General features: G+C 30.8%; 5 protein-coding genes across 5 annotated transcripts; 2 read left to right on the forward strand and 3 right to left on the reverse strand.

Annotated features, from left to right (window-relative positions):
- Positions 1-137: 137 nt before the first annotated feature.
- LOC146532697 (putative tRNA N6-adenosine threonylcarbamoyltransferase, mitochondrial) lies at positions 138-7,664 on the reverse strand. The gene is made up of 2 exons (XM_085195598.1): positions 7,544-7,664; positions 138-1,692 (listed from the first exon to the last, which is right to left on the reverse strand). The coding sequence occupies exon 2, from the start codon at positions 1,383-1,385 to the stop codon at positions 159-161; it is 1,227 nt and encodes a 408-aa protein (XP_085051724.1). The 5' UTR covers positions 1,386-1,692; positions 7,544-7,664; the 3' UTR covers positions 138-158.
- LOC146532698 (zinc finger BED domain-containing protein 4-like) lies at positions 3,786-5,033 on the reverse strand. Its single transcript, XM_085196295.1, has one exon. It carries the CDS (start codon positions 5,031-5,033, stop codon positions 3,786-3,788), a length of 1,248 nt encoding a protein of 415 aa, XP_085052421.1.
- Positions 7,665-7,817: 153 nt separating the features above from the next.
- Positions 7,818-9,574, forward strand: LOC146532699 (uncharacterized). Its single transcript, XM_085195600.1, has 2 exons — positions 7,818-8,297; positions 9,008-9,574. The coding sequence occupies exons 1-2, from the start codon at positions 8,077-8,079 to the stop codon at positions 9,363-9,365; spliced, it is 579 nt and encodes a 192-aa protein (XP_085051726.1). The 5' UTR covers positions 7,818-8,076; the 3' UTR covers positions 9,366-9,574.
- Positions 9,575-9,900: 326 nt separating this feature from the next.
- Positions 9,901-12,521, reverse strand: eIF3g1 (eukaryotic translation initiation factor 3 subunit g1). Its single transcript, XM_085195599.1, has 6 exons — positions 12,374-12,521; positions 11,921-12,109; positions 11,541-11,705; positions 11,012-11,135; positions 10,446-10,657; positions 9,901-10,245 (listed from the first exon to the last, which is right to left on the reverse strand). The coding sequence occupies exons 2-6, from the start codon at positions 12,107-12,109 to the stop codon at positions 10,102-10,104; spliced, it is 834 nt and encodes a 277-aa protein (XP_085051725.1). The 5' UTR covers positions 12,374-12,521; the 3' UTR covers positions 9,901-10,101.
- Positions 12,522-13,751: 1,230 nt separating this feature from the next.
- Positions 13,752-19,223, forward strand: yrt (erythrocyte membrane protein band 4.1-like yurt). The gene is made up of 2 exons (XM_085196747.1): positions 13,752-13,891; positions 15,153-19,223. Exon 2 carries the CDS (start codon positions 15,171-15,173, stop codon positions 17,154-17,156), a length of 1,986 nt encoding a protein of 661 aa, XP_085052873.1. The 5' UTR covers positions 13,752-13,891; positions 15,153-15,170; the 3' UTR covers positions 17,157-19,223.
- Positions 19,224-19,273: the final 50 nt, after the last annotated feature.

Consider the following 19,273-nt stretch of genomic DNA (forward strand, 5'->3'; position numbering starts at 1 on the left):
TTTGCTACTGTTATTTAACTCATAAAATATTCTGATTAAAAATAAAAAAAAACATGTTGGATAGTTAATTTATAGGCTATTTTGCAGAAATGTCCACAAGGACAAAGCTACAGGTAAGTGGCAGGCAAAGCTAGTAGTAAATTAAAAACAAGTAAATATTATAATTTTAATTTTACAATTTTTATTGGTATTCTTGACTCAATAACTTGGTCAACAAGACTTTCACCTATAGGACTAATCGCTTTTAAATCTAAACTACCTAAATCTGTAACTATATCTAATTTTCTTTGCCATTTTTCATAACCATTCCAAGCAATCATTATTCCATTGTCTGTGCATAGCTTTGCTGTAGGCCTTAATATTTTGTAATCCAATTCGTCACACAATATAGTTAAAGCATTGAAAATATAATTATTACATGCTACACCTCCCGACACTACTAATTGTTTTGTGTTATCTGGAATTATTTGATGCCTTTCACAAAACTCCATGGCCCTCTGAGTTCTATGAACCAAATGTCTAGTCACCGACATTAATGAAGCTGCACATAAATCATTAAATTCTGGTATTAATTCATCAGCCTCAATATTGTGTTCTTTTTCTTTCTTATAAATATGATACATAGCTGAGGTCTTAATGCCATTGAAACTAAAATTACAATCTTTATATTCTGCTAAAGGAAGTGGCAATTTAAACATATGTGGATTTGTTGCTTTCGCTGCTGCTCTCTCAACAGCCTCTCCACCACACAATTGTGAGTATCTGGATATATTACGTAGTTTCATTCTTCTGGCTATCTTGTCAAAAATTTCGCCTGGAGCACAATCAATACTTTCCCCTAACAATTGAAACTTATCAACATCTTGCACAATTACTAATAAACAATGCCCACCTGATATTAGCAATGATAAGAATGGAAAAGTAATATTATGATTCATTCTCGCTACTAGAGCATGTGCTTGCATATGATGAATAGGTATAATTGGCTTGCTATAGGTTCTAGCCAAGTGCTTGGCATATTTCATACCTATTGCAAGGCTTAGAGGAAGCCCAGGTTCTAATGTAACTGCTATAGCATCTATGTCAGACATGGTCAATTGAGCTGTCTGTAATGTTTGATGCACTGTAGGTTCAATATATTTTCTATGAAGATCTTGAGCAACGTCTGGTATAATACCGCCATTACGTAAATGTACCAGATTTTGAGATTGTAACGTTTCTGCTAACAATTGTCCTTTATCATTAATAATAGCACATCCAGTGTCGTCACAGGACGTTTCTATTCCAAGAATACATGAAGATTTTCTTCTAGCAATTAGCCATTTAATACAATTAGAATTTTGCCTAAGAGAAGCGTTGATTGCTTTAATTTTAAATTTTATCATATTTATTTCTTTTCAATTAAAAATATAAAAATATTTTAGATCAAGTGTGTATTAAAGTATTTCTAAATAGATACACAAACATAAGAAGTTAATAAACCTATTGTTCATTTATTATTGAAACTTATTGTTTTTTTTTATTGTAATAAATTTATACTAACAAGTAACAAATTACAATAATTTATATTTTAAAATAACCTCATAGTTGTCATCTTGATTGTGATCATAACCATAAAACTGTTTTGACTTGAGTTGTGACATTGACACTGACATAACAATTTATGACAAAGAAAGTAGTCTTTACCTTTACCTCTACCTAGACATGGGCCGTAACGTCTTTTAAGCATAACCAGTTATCACTAGTTTCGGACACACGCGTAGCTAGTTTCAGAAACTAGTTATTTCTGTAACTAGTTACAAATGCTTCATAAGCAGTTGTAAGTTTAATACGATTACTTTTATAGTTATGATTACGAAAACGTTTTAGGTTAAATTACAATATCTAGGTACTAAAATGTAATTATTTATTAATTTATTTTATATACAATAATTTTTATACATTTTTTATTTACACTTTATTATATATATTTTTTAATATACAGAATTTTATATCGTTTTTCGCTGATCGCTATTTAATAATATTTGATGTATTTAATTACGGAGTAAAATTAAAATTCCAAATTATGTGGAAAAATTGATCAAATTTATTTAACACACAAGATATATACAAAAAAAGAGAGAATAATTTTACACTTACAGAATGGAAAAAGAAATTTAACAAAATTGCAAAAACTGACACGTAATGGAGAAAATAAGGTTTAAAATTGAATGAAACTTGAGGCCAGTCATATCGCAGAGGCACAAAGTGTGACTGTAAAACCGGCTGGTTATGGGTTCGATCCCACTCGAGGATATGAAATATTTATTTAAATTAATATTTCCATTTCTTCGCTCTGGTATCGAGGCAAGACGCAGCGTTGAGTTCTGCCACTCAACACGCAATGCCTCCAGAATTCGGCAGAAAGTGGGGAACGGAGTTTTACACTAGGTTCCATCTGCCTACCCTGCTATGTGTGGGAAACAGCGTGAAGCACAATTTATTTATTTATCAGGAAGCCAACGTTACTACAATAACTACAAAAAGAGGCTCATAAACTTAAACTTATAACATAAATACAGCTATAAATGTATAACTAGTAATGTGTAAAAATGTTAAATATAATATTATAATAAAGCTCGCTTAACACCTTAGATCTAAATGAAATTTTATAAAACAATATAAAGTTAACAATATAAAGTAATATAAAAACAATAATGTAATTAATATATATAATAGGAAAATTAGATATAATAATAAAGTAAAAAAGGGTACGGACCAAGCGTCTGTAGTGTTGAAATAAATAAATAATAAAAAAAACATAAACACAGCTTTAATTATAAAAAAATGAACTAAGTAAATATATTTTAATTTAAATTAAATTTTATTACTGAATATATCTAAATATAAAACAAAAGAATAACAAAATACAAAACCTAAATTTAAGATCTTAAAAAAATATAAAAATTGTAAGCTCAGTTATGAATTCTTTATGACGTACTTACTTATATAAAATATTTTGTCTGTTGAGCTTTTTACAAACGTAACGAATCATCAACGTTCTGCGATGTGATATTTTAACATATTATTATGTTTTAATAAGTCATCGTACTTCATGATCTCTGAAAGATAACATTTTTAAAAACTTTTTTTGAATTCGTTCTAATCAGTTTGTATGTGTTTCATAATATGGATTCCATATAGTTGAACAATATTCTAATTGACTCTTAATTAATGAATTAAATAAAATAATATCTTAACTGGAATTCTTAAAAGTCTTAGTAGATCGCATAAAAAATTCCAACGTGCTTAAGATATACAAGTGTGAAGTGAACGTCGCAAGCGATTGTAACCGACTCTTTTAATAAATAATAAACATTAAGAAAGCTACGTCACGCATAGCAAAAAAAAACTCGGAACAGGTTAACAATTCATATGTGCTGCACAATGAAGTTCCGAGTTTGATTCTAATAAATATTTTTATAATTTTACATATTTATTTTAATTATATAGCTTGTAGAGGAAGTCATGGCGCAACGGCACACGGACGTGACTGTAACGCGACGGTTGCGGGTTCGATCCCCATTCGAGGAAATTAAATATTTATTTACATTTATATTTTCATTTCATCGCTCTGGTGTCGAGGCAGAGCATCGTTAACTTCCGCCTTTCAACACACAATGCCTCCAGAATTCGGCGGAAAGTGGTGAATGGAGTGTTTTAACACTAGGTTCCATCTGCCTACCCTGCTGTGTGCGGGCTTTGCGGGTATTTTATTATTCACACTTTTATATATATACTATTTATTAATTGAATCGATTTGGATCTAAATTAGAATTTAAATATGTCAATTGAGTCACTCTATTTGTTTTTAGTCGGGTGCGACGCTCATTTATCATCAGTCCAGCTTTACTAAATATCCGCTCACAAGGAACGGAAGTCGCAACAATATTGCCATATTGTTTTACTAAAACGGCTAGATTTGGGTATAAATGACTATTTGATCCCCACCAAGCCAACGGAGAATTAAACTTCCCGTTGTCGTCAAAGACTGGTAGAAACTCGTCATTAATGTAAGAGTCTACTTCTCTTATGGCACGTGATAATGGAGTGCCAGTTTGTTGCTGTTTGCCTATAAGAGAATCAAGTATTGCCCATGGTGAAAATTTATCTTTGGTGACTGGATCTGCTGTAGGAGCCACCGACGGTTGGTCAGAATAGCTTCGCCTATTAATATTTGCCGCTATCATTTCTTCAACTTTTTTTTTTATTCTAGATGCTTCTTGAGGATCTGAAAAAACATTATTTTTATACCTGGGATCCAGGAACGTACAAATGGAAAACGTTCCACTCCTCTCCACCCCTTCGAAGCGGGTTTCCAATCCGGAATGAAGCACTGAAATTACCGATTTCGTTATGTCTGTGAAATTTTCAATCTTAAGTTGATCACACGATCCCTTAAGGCATCTAGTCATAACGATGATAGAACTAGCAGTGATATAATTTTCACCGCTCATCGCCTTAGTAGCTTCATCAAATGGTTTCAGCACTTTACAAAGTTCCGCGATCACGGTCCACTCTTCATTTGAAATAATTGGCAAGTCTTTTTTTAATACGGCTACTGTGGCACGAATGTAGCTTTCGAGTTCCACAAACCTCTCAATCATATGGTATGTGGAATTCCACCTGGTTGGAACATCTTGAATTAGGCGCTTTGGTATTAGGTCTGGTTTGTCTTGTGTTTGAGTTTTCAAAAGCTTCTCTAAGGCAATGGTACTTGTTTTGAAGTGGCGGACTATACATTTTACTTTATCTAGACTGTTTTGTACAATTTGTAGGCTATCTTGAACTATCAAATTAAGGGTGTGTCCGTAACACCCATAATGCTTCCAGCCCAAGTCTTTTATGGCTTTTTTAATATTTGGAGCATTATCACTTACAACAAAATTCACGTTCTTGGTGACATTCCACTCTTCAGTAGTTTCCAGAAGGGAATTTTGAATATTTGCACTACTGTGTGGACCTGTTAGTACTGCACATTTTAAAAGTACCATTTTCATCTGAAATTTTTTGTCAATATAATGTCCAGTTATGGCAAGGTATGCATCATTAACTCTAGATGTCCAGAGGTCTGTTGTTAAACATATATTTTCTATGTCTGAGATTTCTTTTTTTATTATTTCTGTTGTCTTATTATACAAATTAGGTATTAAAATATTAGATATCGTTTTTCTTGATGGCAATTGATAGCCGGGTATCCATCGAGCGAACTTTTTAAATGCCCGTTCTTCAACCAAAGAAAATGGGTGATAACTATCAATAAATAACTCTATTAAATCATTATCTATTTTTCTTTTTGTATCTAGCAAAATTTTTTTCGTCGTGCCATACCTTTCAATCCGCTGTTGAGATGAACGGTGGGACGTGGATAACAAGGTAGAGGAACCAGGTAGTGACGATGAAGTACAAGGCTGTACAGATTGGTCTGCTGCAATATTTACTGTATGTGGTACCTGGTTTAATTGAATAGGAGCACGTAAATTTAATTGAGTCGTAGAGACTTGCTCATAAGCGCTTAAGTGTTTTCGTTTCAAATGTATTTTTAAATTAGCCGTCGAGCTTTTATAACTGTAAATTTCTCCACAAATATTACACTTGGCTTTTTTTTCTAAAACGTCATTTTTTGTAAAAAAATCCCATAAAACACTTAAATTTGCACGCGACATTTTTCTTTTAAAACTTAAAAATAGTTATAAAAAAAATAAACGTAATCTAAATCTTCTTATTATTAAATTGTTTTTCATTAAGTTCACTAAGTTTATAAAAAAAAATCATTTACTCTTTATATACTTTATAAAAGACGTAATAATAACTACACCAAAACACTTTGTTCACAATTCAAGTCAACGACTTTCGTTAATCGCCACTTGGCACTTATTAACTGCCTAAATTTCTAAAACTAAAATTTAAAAATACGGCAAAGGGATATTTACACTTCATAGGGATGTAGTTAATAAAGTAAAATCATTAGGGATTTATTTATTACATTTTTTTTAAAAATTTCACTCTGTATCCCTCACATATCAGGGTGGGTAGAGGGAACCTAGGAATGCAGAACTTGAAAAATATCAAATATTTAATTTCCTCGAGTGGGAATCGAACCCATAACCAATCGCGTTTACAATTGTACGCTTGTGCCTTGACGTGCATTTTTTTTTATTTCACACATTTAAATATTCAATAGACATAGTTTACATTACACTTCATTATTTTTCAAGTTACTTTATTAAAATTCTGTTTAATGATTAAACGCTATACGTGGTACGACTAAATTTTGCAAGTGTAAATATGTTTATCCACAAATTTCTCGGAAACTAAAGTCATATCAAGGTGATCGTTTTTTATTTAAAAAGTTGGTTAAGTAGTTTCTGATATATACAATATTTGTGGAATATTTCTGGAAGGTTTTATATAATAAATTTTTATTCACTTATTTTACTTTTTCAGTTATTAGATCTTTAAAAAGGGATAGTTGTTTAATTTAAATTACTTACTAATAAAAAATAACGCTTAATACGTTTAAGGCTCTTTTTTAACTTTCAAAAATTTTATTTATGGTTTGTTTAATTCCGTAAAATTTAACGTGAGCATTTACAATTTTGGTCCCATGGGCGTGTAATAAAAATATGTTTTTGTTTTAATTATCGATATAAAAATAATATCGATCAAATTGCATACAAGTTCAACTATTGCCGCCTCTTTTTTCTTGCAGAATGTACTGAAATAGAGCGAGATGCAACTATACTAGTGTTGGTGTAACTGTTAAAAATAATATAGTTTCTTTTCGAATTTTTAAAAAAATTATGCATAATTTAGTTTAATTTTATACAATTTAACTTGTGCGATTACATTTTAAATCGCTTTTTCGTTTCATTTCGTGTGTGATAATAAAACATGTTTTTATTTTAATTATCAATATAAAATAATATTCGATCAAATTGCATAAACGCATACATATTAAACTACTGCTATCTCTTTTTTTCTTGCGGAACGTACCAAAATAGAGCGAGATGGAACTAAGTAAGTGTCAATATAGCTATTAAAAATAATATGGTTTTTCTTGAAATTTTCATAAATATTATTTATAGTTTAACTTCTGCATTTAAATTTTAGAATCGCTTTTTCGTTTCATTGCGTGTATAATACAAAAAAGTACAATGTTTTGGTTCCAGTAATCGATATAAAAAAATATGCGATCAAATTCGCCTATTTTCGTCTCTTTTTTTCTCGCGGCACGTACTATAATAGAGCGAGATACAAGTGTGCTAGTGTCGATGTAACTTGATTAGGGCTTACTGCTTACTCTCATGAAACTACGTATGTGAAATAATGGTTATGTGTACAGACACATGACCACAACATAACATGTGCGTAGTTTCGAATAACCGCGTAGCTCCGACTCACGACATAACTAGTTTCGATGACAGCCCGAAACTAGTTATGCCGTGATTTGGCTTGTAAGCAGTTTCTGAAACTAGTGACGCTACGTAACGCCCATGTCTACCTCTACCTCTATATAAAATTAATACATTAAAGAGCCACAGAATCTCAGTGTAAAAATATGCATTAAAATATTTAAACTACAAATATATTTCAACTATCATACTATCATCTATCTATCTATCATCATACTATCATAAGCCATAGAAAAACACACGCTAACGCACCATAATTACTGCACTTTATAAGCCGTATAGTGTACCCAATTATCTGCTTATCACTTTTATTTTTTTATCCTGTATAGGCGTGCCAGGTGCCATCAATGTTACGCAAAATGAAAAGCCAAGATTTTTTAGATTAAAAAAAAATAATCTTGTCAAACTTGACAGACCATTGATCAATGACCATTGCACTTGGAAATTTTAGTCTTCATCTCTTCATTGTTTAGCGATATATATAGTATGTAAGAATTATTGTGAAATTACAATTCAAATAACGTCATATACCTAACTACTTGCCAAATTATGCATAGCTACGTAACATTATTAAACTGTCTCTAACTTCAGCTGATGTTGAATACATTAAAACTACAAAAAGATGGATATTTTGCATAAACTCTACATTAACTTGAAACAACAAGTTACTTTCTTACCGGCGACAGTTTCGAAAACAGTAGAAACAGTCAACAAATCCTTAAATCAAGTGCGAGTTCCACCAGTCACCAAAGAAAATGTATTGTTCTATTATTTACCTATGCAAGGATTGGTTAGTTACACAACGCTATCGGTCGGTGTGATGAACCCTCAGTTAATGGTGAGGTATGTTACTTTAAAACTATTTATTATTTATGTAAGATACTAAACTTGTAAGTACAATTACTTATTAAGGACATGCTTACAAAAAGTTATATTAATCAGCATTGCCAGAATCTATCTCCGTGAAAAGCGCGTATTTTAACATTTTAAGTAGTTTGGCAAAAGCGGGACCAAAACAATTAAATAATAAGGATTTCATTTATTATTTCAGTTTAAAGTAAAACTCCCAAGGCTGATTAAAAAATACTTTTTGAAAAATGTCACCATAGTTAAACAATAATGTGTTAGTTTACCAGTTAAGTGTCGGAATAGTTGTACCTTTAGTAATAAAAAAGGATTTCTCATAGTCCTATTAGTATGTGGACTAATCCATGAAGAGCAGGATATGCCTGTCCTGATCGGGACATTTAATTTATAGATTAAACATTGGGACATCCAGCAACACTGATATTAATTGATTATTGATATAAAAATATTAGGACTATCATGATTTGTAACACAATAAAAGTTGGAACAGCACCTGATTTTTAACCTACTCTTTATTTTATCATTTCAGTAGTAGAACTCAATACTTTGCTCTGATATCATAGCAATAAAAACAATTTAAAAATAATCATTCTCTCAAATAGGGACACAGAACAATCCCAGTCAGATGTTGTCCCATTAAGTTAATTTAGATGGCCACATGTCTTACCAGAATTTATGGTTTTTAGGTTATTTCCACGAAGAGATATAACTGATGTTTTATTCCTCTCCGCTGGAGGAGGGGCTGGACTTTGGCTTTGGGCTCGCCCTCATATTGCAGCTGCAGCACCAGCAAGGCGATTTTCTTGGGCATTTCTAGGTGGTTGTTTATGGCCACTTGGATCTATTTTCCTATGGGCAATATTGAGAAGTTCTATTGGACAAAAACCTGTTTTGGGAACATTGCTTGGTGTAACTACTGGAGCAATGCTCACTAATATTGCAATAGATTATTTTAATTATGTAGAGCTTATGTTTTGTGGAGAAGTTAGACTGCCAGATGACACATACAGCCCAAACAGTGATGATGAAAATATGCACTTTTAAAACAAAATTTTATATATTCTTAATTATTTGTTTGATTCATGTTTAAGGTGAAGTTTCAACTTTTCTGCTTAATGTTTATGTGTATATAGAATGGCAGAATTAGCTTAAAAGAACCAAAATATTTTTCTTATATTAACTTGAATGTGTGATGTAATTGGAAAATTGTGATTTTGTGTATCTATTTGCTTTATTAAATTATTACCCTAAAATGGATTTTTCTCTTTAATGGATTTGAAAAATAAACTTATTATTTCTTTTCTAGCTGTAGTGCAGAGAGTTTAATATTAAGGATGTTATTTGATTTTACATAAAAAGGCTTTACTTTACAACAATCGATATAAGTCTTGATCTAGTAAAAAATTCATTGTTTCCAAATGATATTGACACGCTATACCCATTTGCATGATAACTTGAAGTAAAATGAGCTATTCTAAAGAAGTAAAAAATGTCATTTGAATTTTAACTTTGATGGATTTTATGTGGTACAATTATCAAAAATCATTGTAAAAAGAACTTAAAAAGTAAATAAAACCAGTTTATCTTTTGCATTTATTTGAAAATTTAAGATATTACAAATTTTTCATCATAATCATAGAACAAGATAGCTCTTTTTATACATAGATACAAAATTCTGTTCTGAAGAGTCTAAAGTTATAGATTCTTTTATCTGCTCTACTTGCTTCATACAATACCTTCATTCTAAGTTTATGACATTTTTAGTTTATAATAAGAATGCTTAGTTATTCTGTGGTGGTTTTGACCATTCTACATTCAAAATTAAATGGTCATAACCATATCCATTTAAAGTTTGAATAGCCTTAGCCGCATCAGCTCGGAACTTGAAGTGTACATAAGCAAATCCTTTGCATTGTCCAGTGCTCTGAAATAAAATAACAATTTGTTTTATATTTCCATATATTGAGGCTGTTGTGGATAGTGATGACACAACATACAACAACAGTTATGGATTTAATTCCATTTATAGGAATTAATTATTTTCATTAAATTCATTTCATTATTCAAAAGTGAATAAACAAAATATATGCATTTTTTTTAATATATAATAAGAAACATAAATACCTTTTCCTTAGCAAGATAAAGTTTGTGAACAGGCCCAAATCCTCTAACCAAATCATCAAGGTCAGCTTCAACAGCAAAGTTACTGAGGTTAGAAATACGAATTGCAGCCAAATCATCTCGCTTGGCACCTGGAGGTTCACGACCAGGGACACGGCTGGCCCCCTCTCGCATATTAGGTGCAACATATTTGTTTGTAGTCGCCGCTTTTGCCTCTGTAAAGTTGATTAACATTATAAATGGTACTTTAATTCGGAAACCAGCATACTGCCCAAAAAAATACTAATGTTTTAAGAGAAGTTTTAAGTAGGATCTGTATGTAACATCAATGGCCCGGCTCCACCTGCATAAAGCTAATGTTTATTATTATTTTTATATTATTTATAGCTATTATATACAAGTATACAAATTTTTAACATAACTAGTGACCTATCCTAGTATGTAATTCTGGTGTATAAGCCATATTAATTTAAAGTTTTGTCTAAATCCGTTCAGTAGTTTTTACATGGAAGTGGAACAAACATCCATCCTTCCAAACTTGTACAATTATAATATTAATTGGATATTACCTGCAGCTTTAGCAGCTTCACTTGCTTTAGCTTGAGCCAATTCTGTATGTTGGAATGGACAACTTGTGGTCCAATGCTCCCCATGACAAGTACGACACTTGAACAGAGCCTTGGTTGGTCTTGCCTAAACAAGGAATAATTTGAACATGTAAAATGATGTCATTGAGATATTTTATTAACATAAATTAGCACACATTTTTAAGTTGACTGCTGTTGCTCAATGGAACAATGTATAACTGTATATGCAACATTTGTGGATTCCATTCCCACTCAGAAGAATGAATTATTTTCACTTTGACTCTCTAGAATGCAGACTGCTTAATTTAGTTCCGCAACAACATGCAATATTGTAAAAATAGAGCAGTGCTGGGAAGATTGAGTTCCTTCTGCCTGTAGTACAGGTAGCATAAAGCTAAATAAAATATAACCTTTTAATAGCATCCATCCAAAAATATTTAAATGTTGACATTTTCTTATGTTATAATTCTTTCCTTAACATGAATATATTAAAAGAATATAAAAAAATTACCTTAAGTGCCTCTAAATCACCTTCATCTGGGCGTTGTGCCTCCTCCTTGCTTGTAATAAACTGCATATAGACATCTTCAGATACATTAGTAGTAGCTGGATTTGGTCCAGGCTTGTCACTTGCAGAATCACCAAATTTGGCCCATGTCTTGCGTTTAGCAATACTCTAAAACAAAACATAATTTATTTTTTTTAATCATCATGCTGTATCCTACAGAGCAGGGTAGGCAAAGGGAACCTAGTGTTTTGACATTCCATTCCACACATATCACAATTATTAAGATTTTAAATGTTTTTAACACTTGTACACAAAATTATTAATAATTCTATTGTATAATGAATATAGTAGTATTCAAGTGAATTAAGGTAATATAATATTACCTTCGATACAACTCTCTTTTCGATCTTGTATGTTCGTACGATTTTTACTTTTTTATTGTCATTGTCGTATTTATATTCGGTTACAATTTTTAGACCATTTTCAACTACTTCAGAAGGAGGTGGTAATGCTCCTTGATCAATTTCAACTTCATCTGCCCATGAGGACTGGATTTCATCAGCAACTGGCATCTGAAAAGTGTTGTAAATTATATTCTTATGTTATGAAAATTAAAAATAATTAAAATCGTGGAAACATTCAATTTATGAACTTCCTTTTATTTGTTGTTAACAAGTTCTAACGAATAAATAATTATTATTTGCAAAAAGATTTATTACAAAAAAAAACAGAAATAATGTCGAAACTTGTCGATTTGTCAAGTATGTGTTATAACCTTACTTAGTAATTTCTTGTAAGCCATTAGTACTCCATAGTACTAATAGTTAAATACTTACGTTTGTTTAACTGAGAATAAGAATACACTTGTCAGATTTATTGTATTTGAATAACAGTTAAAATAATTTCCCAATGTTTTAAAAATGTTTCTCTTCTCACACACAAGAAAGATAGTAGATACCACAGATAACAGAAAAGAAAGACACATTCATTAGTCATTAACTTGTGAATATTACCACAGACGAGAAATATAGAATGCGGATTTGTATTTATATAACATTGCTTTTCTGCGGTAGATTACTTCCTAACTGGTAACCAGCACATTACTGTATATCAAGTAAATCACTGAGATTAATAAAAGATTGTCATAATAAATATATAATTCAATTAATCAATCAATCAGCTTCACGCTGTATCCCGCACACAGTAAGGTAGGCAGAGGGAATATAGCATTAAGAGACTCCGTTCCCCAGTTTCCGCCGAATTCTGGAGGCATTGCGTGTTGGATAACGGAACTCAACACCGCCCTTTGTCTAAATTTGAATATTACAATTTAAATGTGCAGTAAAAAAAACAATGCTTTAAGAAAAAAGGTAGGCTAAAAAAGGTATAGATATATAAAAAAATCAGAAAAGCACGAGTCGGGCTCGCCCACCGTACAAAAATTGGAGATCACGAGCTTTTTAGAGCGGAAGTAACTTATGAATTTTGAATCCCTTTATAGTGTCAAAAATTTCGACACTATAAAGGGAATCACTGAATAGTTTTTTGTTATATAAACGGCCATATCTTTTTTCTAAGTAAATAAAGAAATCAAGACTATTTTTTTCAGGAAATGGAGAAGTAGATCTGAATATATAGTTTCAATTTCAACTCGATATCTCCAAGCGTTCCTGATATAAATGCGCCTTGACAGACAGACAGATAGGCAGACAGACGAACAATAGAGTGATCTTATAAGGGTTCTTTTTTCCCTAAAAAGTACGGAACCCTAAAAATTATGCTTTAAAACTTGGGCTTATTACCGTACCTATATATGAAACTATTCTTTCTTGTGTCATTTTAATATTTATATAATTTTAGTTTAATATTATATAGGCTGTTTTACAAACATAAATATGATTCATATAATTGCAAAGGTAATTATCATACGTATTTCAAATATATAAATATTAATTAATTTTATGTAAGTTAAACTTGCAAGCTGCAACCACAAGCTGGTGACGTCATCTCAAAGCGAAAAACAGAATAGATTCAATAGAACGAACGAGACAACAGATATTGACTGTGTGACTGACTGTCATTACTTAGTACTTACACTGTAAAAGTTCCAGCTGCAGTTTTTTTATTTTATTAATGAGATATAACATCTAAGTAAAAATTATTCTATTTATATAAATGATAATAAAGTCATCGTAATTATTAATTTTATTTCATGGATTTTCTGTAACAGCAAAGTCGTGACAGAGTGCTTAACGTGAACTTAAGTTTTTGTATTGTGATTTGTGATATATAGTAATCGAATGTTCTAAGAAGATTGAGGCTACGCATGTAATTTTAAGTCATTTACTATTGAGGTATGTATTAAAATATAAGCTTAATTGTTAATTTAAACTTGCATAGTCCTATTATTTATTTTTTAGTTTTTTAAGTCTGCCCACTTTAAACATTAAGTAAATATATTCGAGGCCGATCATATTTAAGTAGTTTTTCAGTAGAATTGTTATTGTTTGTATGTTTTATTAAAATTACCCAAAATATAAGACATTTCCTCACATTTAAATACATTTTAAACTTCTTAACATGATTTATTTAGAGGAAATATTATAAAAATAATCATAATATTGTTAAATACAGTACAAAAGTGGCCTAACAAATATATTTAATTCTACGTAAAGTTATTATTCAAAAATATTTTTAATCATCTAAATATTTTTGAAAACACTACTAAAAGAGAAGATAGTTTTGTTTTATTGATTGATAAAAATAATTTGTGAAAAAATAAATAGATTTAATTCAGATAGGTACTACATTTTATTGAACTTATAATTTAAACTATGTGTAATCAAAATAAAGTTTATATATTACAAGAAAATGGTAAAATGATAACAATAATAATATTATTTTTCCATTTTATAAACTAAATACAATTCTGTAACATGTACATTATATATATTTCAACCTTCACAATATATTCCACATACAGTAAACTAGGTGGAGCGAAATAGTGCTATAATTGTGTTGCCCACTAATGGCCCTATTAATGTATCACACATTGCAGTTTGAGTGGACCACAAGATTGTGCATGTTATGAGTACTGACTGGGTATTGAACCCACAATCCCTATTTTTACAATCAGACACTGTTCCTTTTGCACCAAAATGGCCTTAAATAATAATTTATTAATTTCATAGAGTTAAAAGACTGATTAAGATAAAAATTCCACATGTTATGTTGAAATATAATACTTTGAACAATAATCAAGAGCTATGAAACAGATGACAAAACATAATAAAATAATTTAGATTGAACGCTTACTATAGCTGAATATTGTATCAAATTTAATAAAGTTTATCATATATATCATATTATTTTGGGAAATTTTGCTCATATAAAGAAAAACATGAAGTATTTGTTTACTTGAAAATAATTGGTAAATCCCAAAAAAATGCTTAAAAATAGTTTGTTTTTATTTTCGTTTTCAATGCATGAAATTATGTAAGAATCAGCATTTTTTTTTATTTTAAACAAATATTGATACATCATCACTTAAAATATTAGTAAGTTAGAAGGATATGGTGGTAATAATAGAGTTAATTAAAATATTTTTTTGCACAGGTTTGACCAGAGCCAAGCATGTTGCGGTTCTTGAGCAGGCGGGGCAGGTCATCAAGCCAAAATAGAAACAAACAAAATCAAAAAGCCTCTACTAACAAAAATTTGATACAATGCAAGGTAATGTTACTTGATGATACTGATCTGTCCATTAATTTATCAAAAAAAGCCAGTGCTGGGGATCTTTATGAACAAGTATTTTATTCTCTAGATCTTATAGAAAAAGATTACTTTGGCTTACAATTCACCGATACAAACAATGTGAAGCATTGGTTGGATCCGACAAAAACAATTAAAAAACAAGTTAAAATTGGTCCACCATACACATTAAGACTAAAAGTAAAATTTTATTCATCTGAACCTAATAATTTGAGAGAAGAATTGACCAGATATCAGTTTTTCTTACAATTAAAAAAAGATATACTAGAAAGTAAATTAGAATGCCCACATCAAACAGCGGTAGAGTTGGCAGCATTGGCTTTGCAATCTGAATTGGGTGATTTTGATGAGACAATACATACACCAGCAACTGTATCAGAGTTTCGATTTGTTCCAAACCAAACAGAAGAAATGGAAATTGAAATACTTGAAGAATATAAAAAGTATAAAGGCCTTACTCCTGCTCAAGCTGAAGTCAATTATTTGAATAAAGCAAAGTGGCTAGAAATGTATGGTGTTGACATGCACATTGTGTTAGGTAAAGATGGGTGTGAATATCACTTGGGTTTAACACCAACAGGCATTCTTGTTTTTGAAGGACCCCAGAAAATAGGGTTATTTTTCTGGCCTAAAATAAGCAAATTAGATTTTAAGAAGAAAAAATTGACTCTTGTCGTTGTTGAGGATGACGATCAAGGCCGTGAACAAGAACATACATTTGTATTTCGCTTACACAATGAGAAAGCCTGTAAACACCTTTGGAAATGTGCTGTGGAACATCACACATTCTTCCGCTTAAGAGCCCCGGTCAAAGGCCCGTCTGCAAGACAAAACTTCTTTAGAATGGGTTCAAGATTCCAATATTCAGGTAAAACAGAATATCAAACAACTCAACAAAATCGCGCGCGTCGGACAGTTCAGTTCGAAAGACGTCCGAGCCAACGTTTCGCTCGAAGACAAAGTCACGTCCTGAGGGAAAGGGAAAAACAAAGCACAGTTGTAAAACCGGAGTCCCCACAACCTGAACCAAGTACTTCAGCTGAGGCAACAGCATCAGCCATCGAAAGTGGTTTCGACACGTTGTCAAGAAAAAGCAGCGCAAAATCTCAAAAATCTGCTTTAGTTGAAGCTGACAAGACGATCGACGTTGGTGAAACTTCAACTAAAAAATTAGTCGACGATGATAAGCAAGAAGATATAACAATATCTAAAGAAGACGCGATTAGTAATAAGGTTTTGTTTAAGGCAGATAAAGTAGAAGAGAAGAAAAACAATTTGACTCAACTTGTTATTAACAAGCCTCCTTGTAACTGCTCGCCTGTGGCAGAGTTTAATCCACTGAACGATCTTTTGATGAGTTTAGTAAAAGAGAAATTGAATAGTGATGATTCGAAGAATGAAGTAAAAAGAGATCAATTAGACTCAGCTGACAGTGAAGTACCGAACAATCAATCGAAATGCTACTTGGCTTCAACTAAAAATCTACCTCCTGGTCAACTTAAATGTAACAATATACTCAAGGCTAGGGAAAACGAAGTTAAAATCATTAATGAATCGTCTAATATAAATTTATCTATTCCGTCTACTCCATCCCCTAAGATTTTTAATGAAACAAATCCGAACAACTCTCAGTACGTTTCTATCGTCGTTGTGGAGCCGCCGCGAGCAGAGCCTAAGTTGCCTGCCCCAAAACCAATTGAAAGAAAGGAAGAAATTACGCCTAAACCTAAACCGATTTCATCCCTATCGCCGTGGTTAGTCAGCTCGGAACCAAGTTCTCCCTCTGGCATTGGGGAAAAGGAAATAACTATAATTCACCGTAAATCTGTTATAACAACACAACTTTGAAATGAAAAATAAATAGTTTACGAACTTATATGACACATAAAAATGTTATAAAAGAACTGTTCAACAATATATCTCAGGCATGACAAATTAGTATATCAAATAGATCGTCCATCTTTAAGCAAATTATGCTATTAACCATGAAAACTTCTGTGTTAACTTAAAAATACTAATAGATAAAATAAAACTATATAAAATTACGTAACGTGAGGTGCTCCGAAATTATTAAGTAATTTCAGAAGTCAGCAATCGAAACATGACATTGTGCCTTAAAAATAATATTAATTATTAATATAAATTATTCCTTACTTTTCAACATAATTTTAACATAGTATTTACATTTCCCTTTTAAGTTTCGAAGGAAACCAAAAGCGAGATGCTATATTTTACACGCTCTTGTTTAATCAGTAACTATAACATTCTATTATATGAATACATTCCATTATTTTTTTACATATTGAAGTAAGATGATTCTATGTATATTTACCTACTAATTAGGTTATTTTAAAATTTTAGCAAAAATGTTAAATGATTTAAATTACTAAAATATCTTGCTTGATGTTACTTCTACAGTATATATTGCTTATTTTCGTATTATAGTTTACTTTTTCTTCTGGGCGCATTTTTATATCTGGTATATTTTTTGCTATTGTAACGGTATTTAATTAATGTCTTACTAACACTAGCACTTTTGTACTTATTTTGCCTAATGAATGATCTCGTCTTTCCATTTGTTTGACCTAATACAAATTTATACTGCTTAAACTTTATCTAAAAACGTAAGAAGTTATACATACACATCATATGTAACTACGAAATCGATCGATTACGTCCATTCCTTCCCCGGGTAGTGGTAAATGAGCTTTTAAGTTTTATAAAATATGCAAACATTTTGTTCTTATTTCTATACACTTATATACAAGCATTTAGAGAAAAAGATGACGTCGTTGTGGCGCATTTGTCACAGTTGATAGTAGTTTGTAAGCAATGCTTGCGATTCACAAGGGGCTGCCTGTCCCTATCCTAAACAATAGAATATATGTTCGTTACCTAACACATATATTTTACGCAAAAATCACAGTACAATAGACTTTTTGATCAGTATTAACAGAATTCATAAGGAAGGTGCCATAGATTCGTTTTAGATTGTTTTTTAAAAGGTTTTTTTTACATTAATGTGATATTTTTGACATCTAAATGAAATTTTAATGATGAACTTGTGTCGATGAATCCAGAAGTATCGAATGTAAGATCCACAGCGATCTATTTAACCTAGAGACTGATATAAAAGTTATTTCTTTATGGAATTAATCATTGTATAAGCGCATTCTAATATTTAAACATTTAAGTTTTTAACTTGATCAAATATACAGTATGTTTTCATACGATTTCTCTTGACAATATAATATAATTATAGGATTATGAAATGAAATTATATAGAGTTTTAAAAGTTGTTAACATTATTTTGTGCCTCAAGTATACACTACTTGTTCAGCCATAGTATAATGTGATGGTGCTGGGAATGTAGAATAAGTTATTGGCTTAAAACGCATATCGTATTACAACCGTCCTTACTGTATTTAAGTGTTATTCTAACTGTACTTTACAAGGTATCTACTCTTATATTGTACTTAAATGTAATCTCGCTTTACAATAATAGTAAACATCACTTTTATTAATAAACGAATAAATAAGTTAGTGTTCTCTTCTGTTTCTTATTTTATGGTTTTTAGGCGTGCCAGTTGAGCACAGTAAGATAGTCTAAACAATTATTCTTTTTAAAACCATTCGACAATATAGTATTTCTTTTACTACGCATATACTTATTGTGTTTATTGGTGCCTTTTTGAAACTGAAAAAAATACGGAAAATATTTTATTAATGAATTATGTGTATTATATTTAGCTAAACATATTTTAATAAAAATATTCATCTTTTAATATATGGTTATGTACATGTTACAATTTTAACGCATTGTTATAGCTATTTTACTTTGTAACCTTATGTTATATCAATTTCTAATATTTTAAGTATACTATAATATATGTAATTATTATTGATCGAACAAAATTTGTTTTATTTCTTTAAAATCTATAAAACCTTTTTGATTTTATTGTATT

The sequence above is a fragment of the Heliconius melpomene genome, chromosome 13 (assembly GCF_056956725.1).
Source record: "Heliconius melpomene rosina isolate 202511_hmr_F chromosome 13, ASM5695672v1, whole genome shotgun sequence".
Taxonomy (NCBI): Eukaryota; Metazoa; Arthropoda; class Insecta; order Lepidoptera; family Nymphalidae; genus Heliconius; species Heliconius melpomene.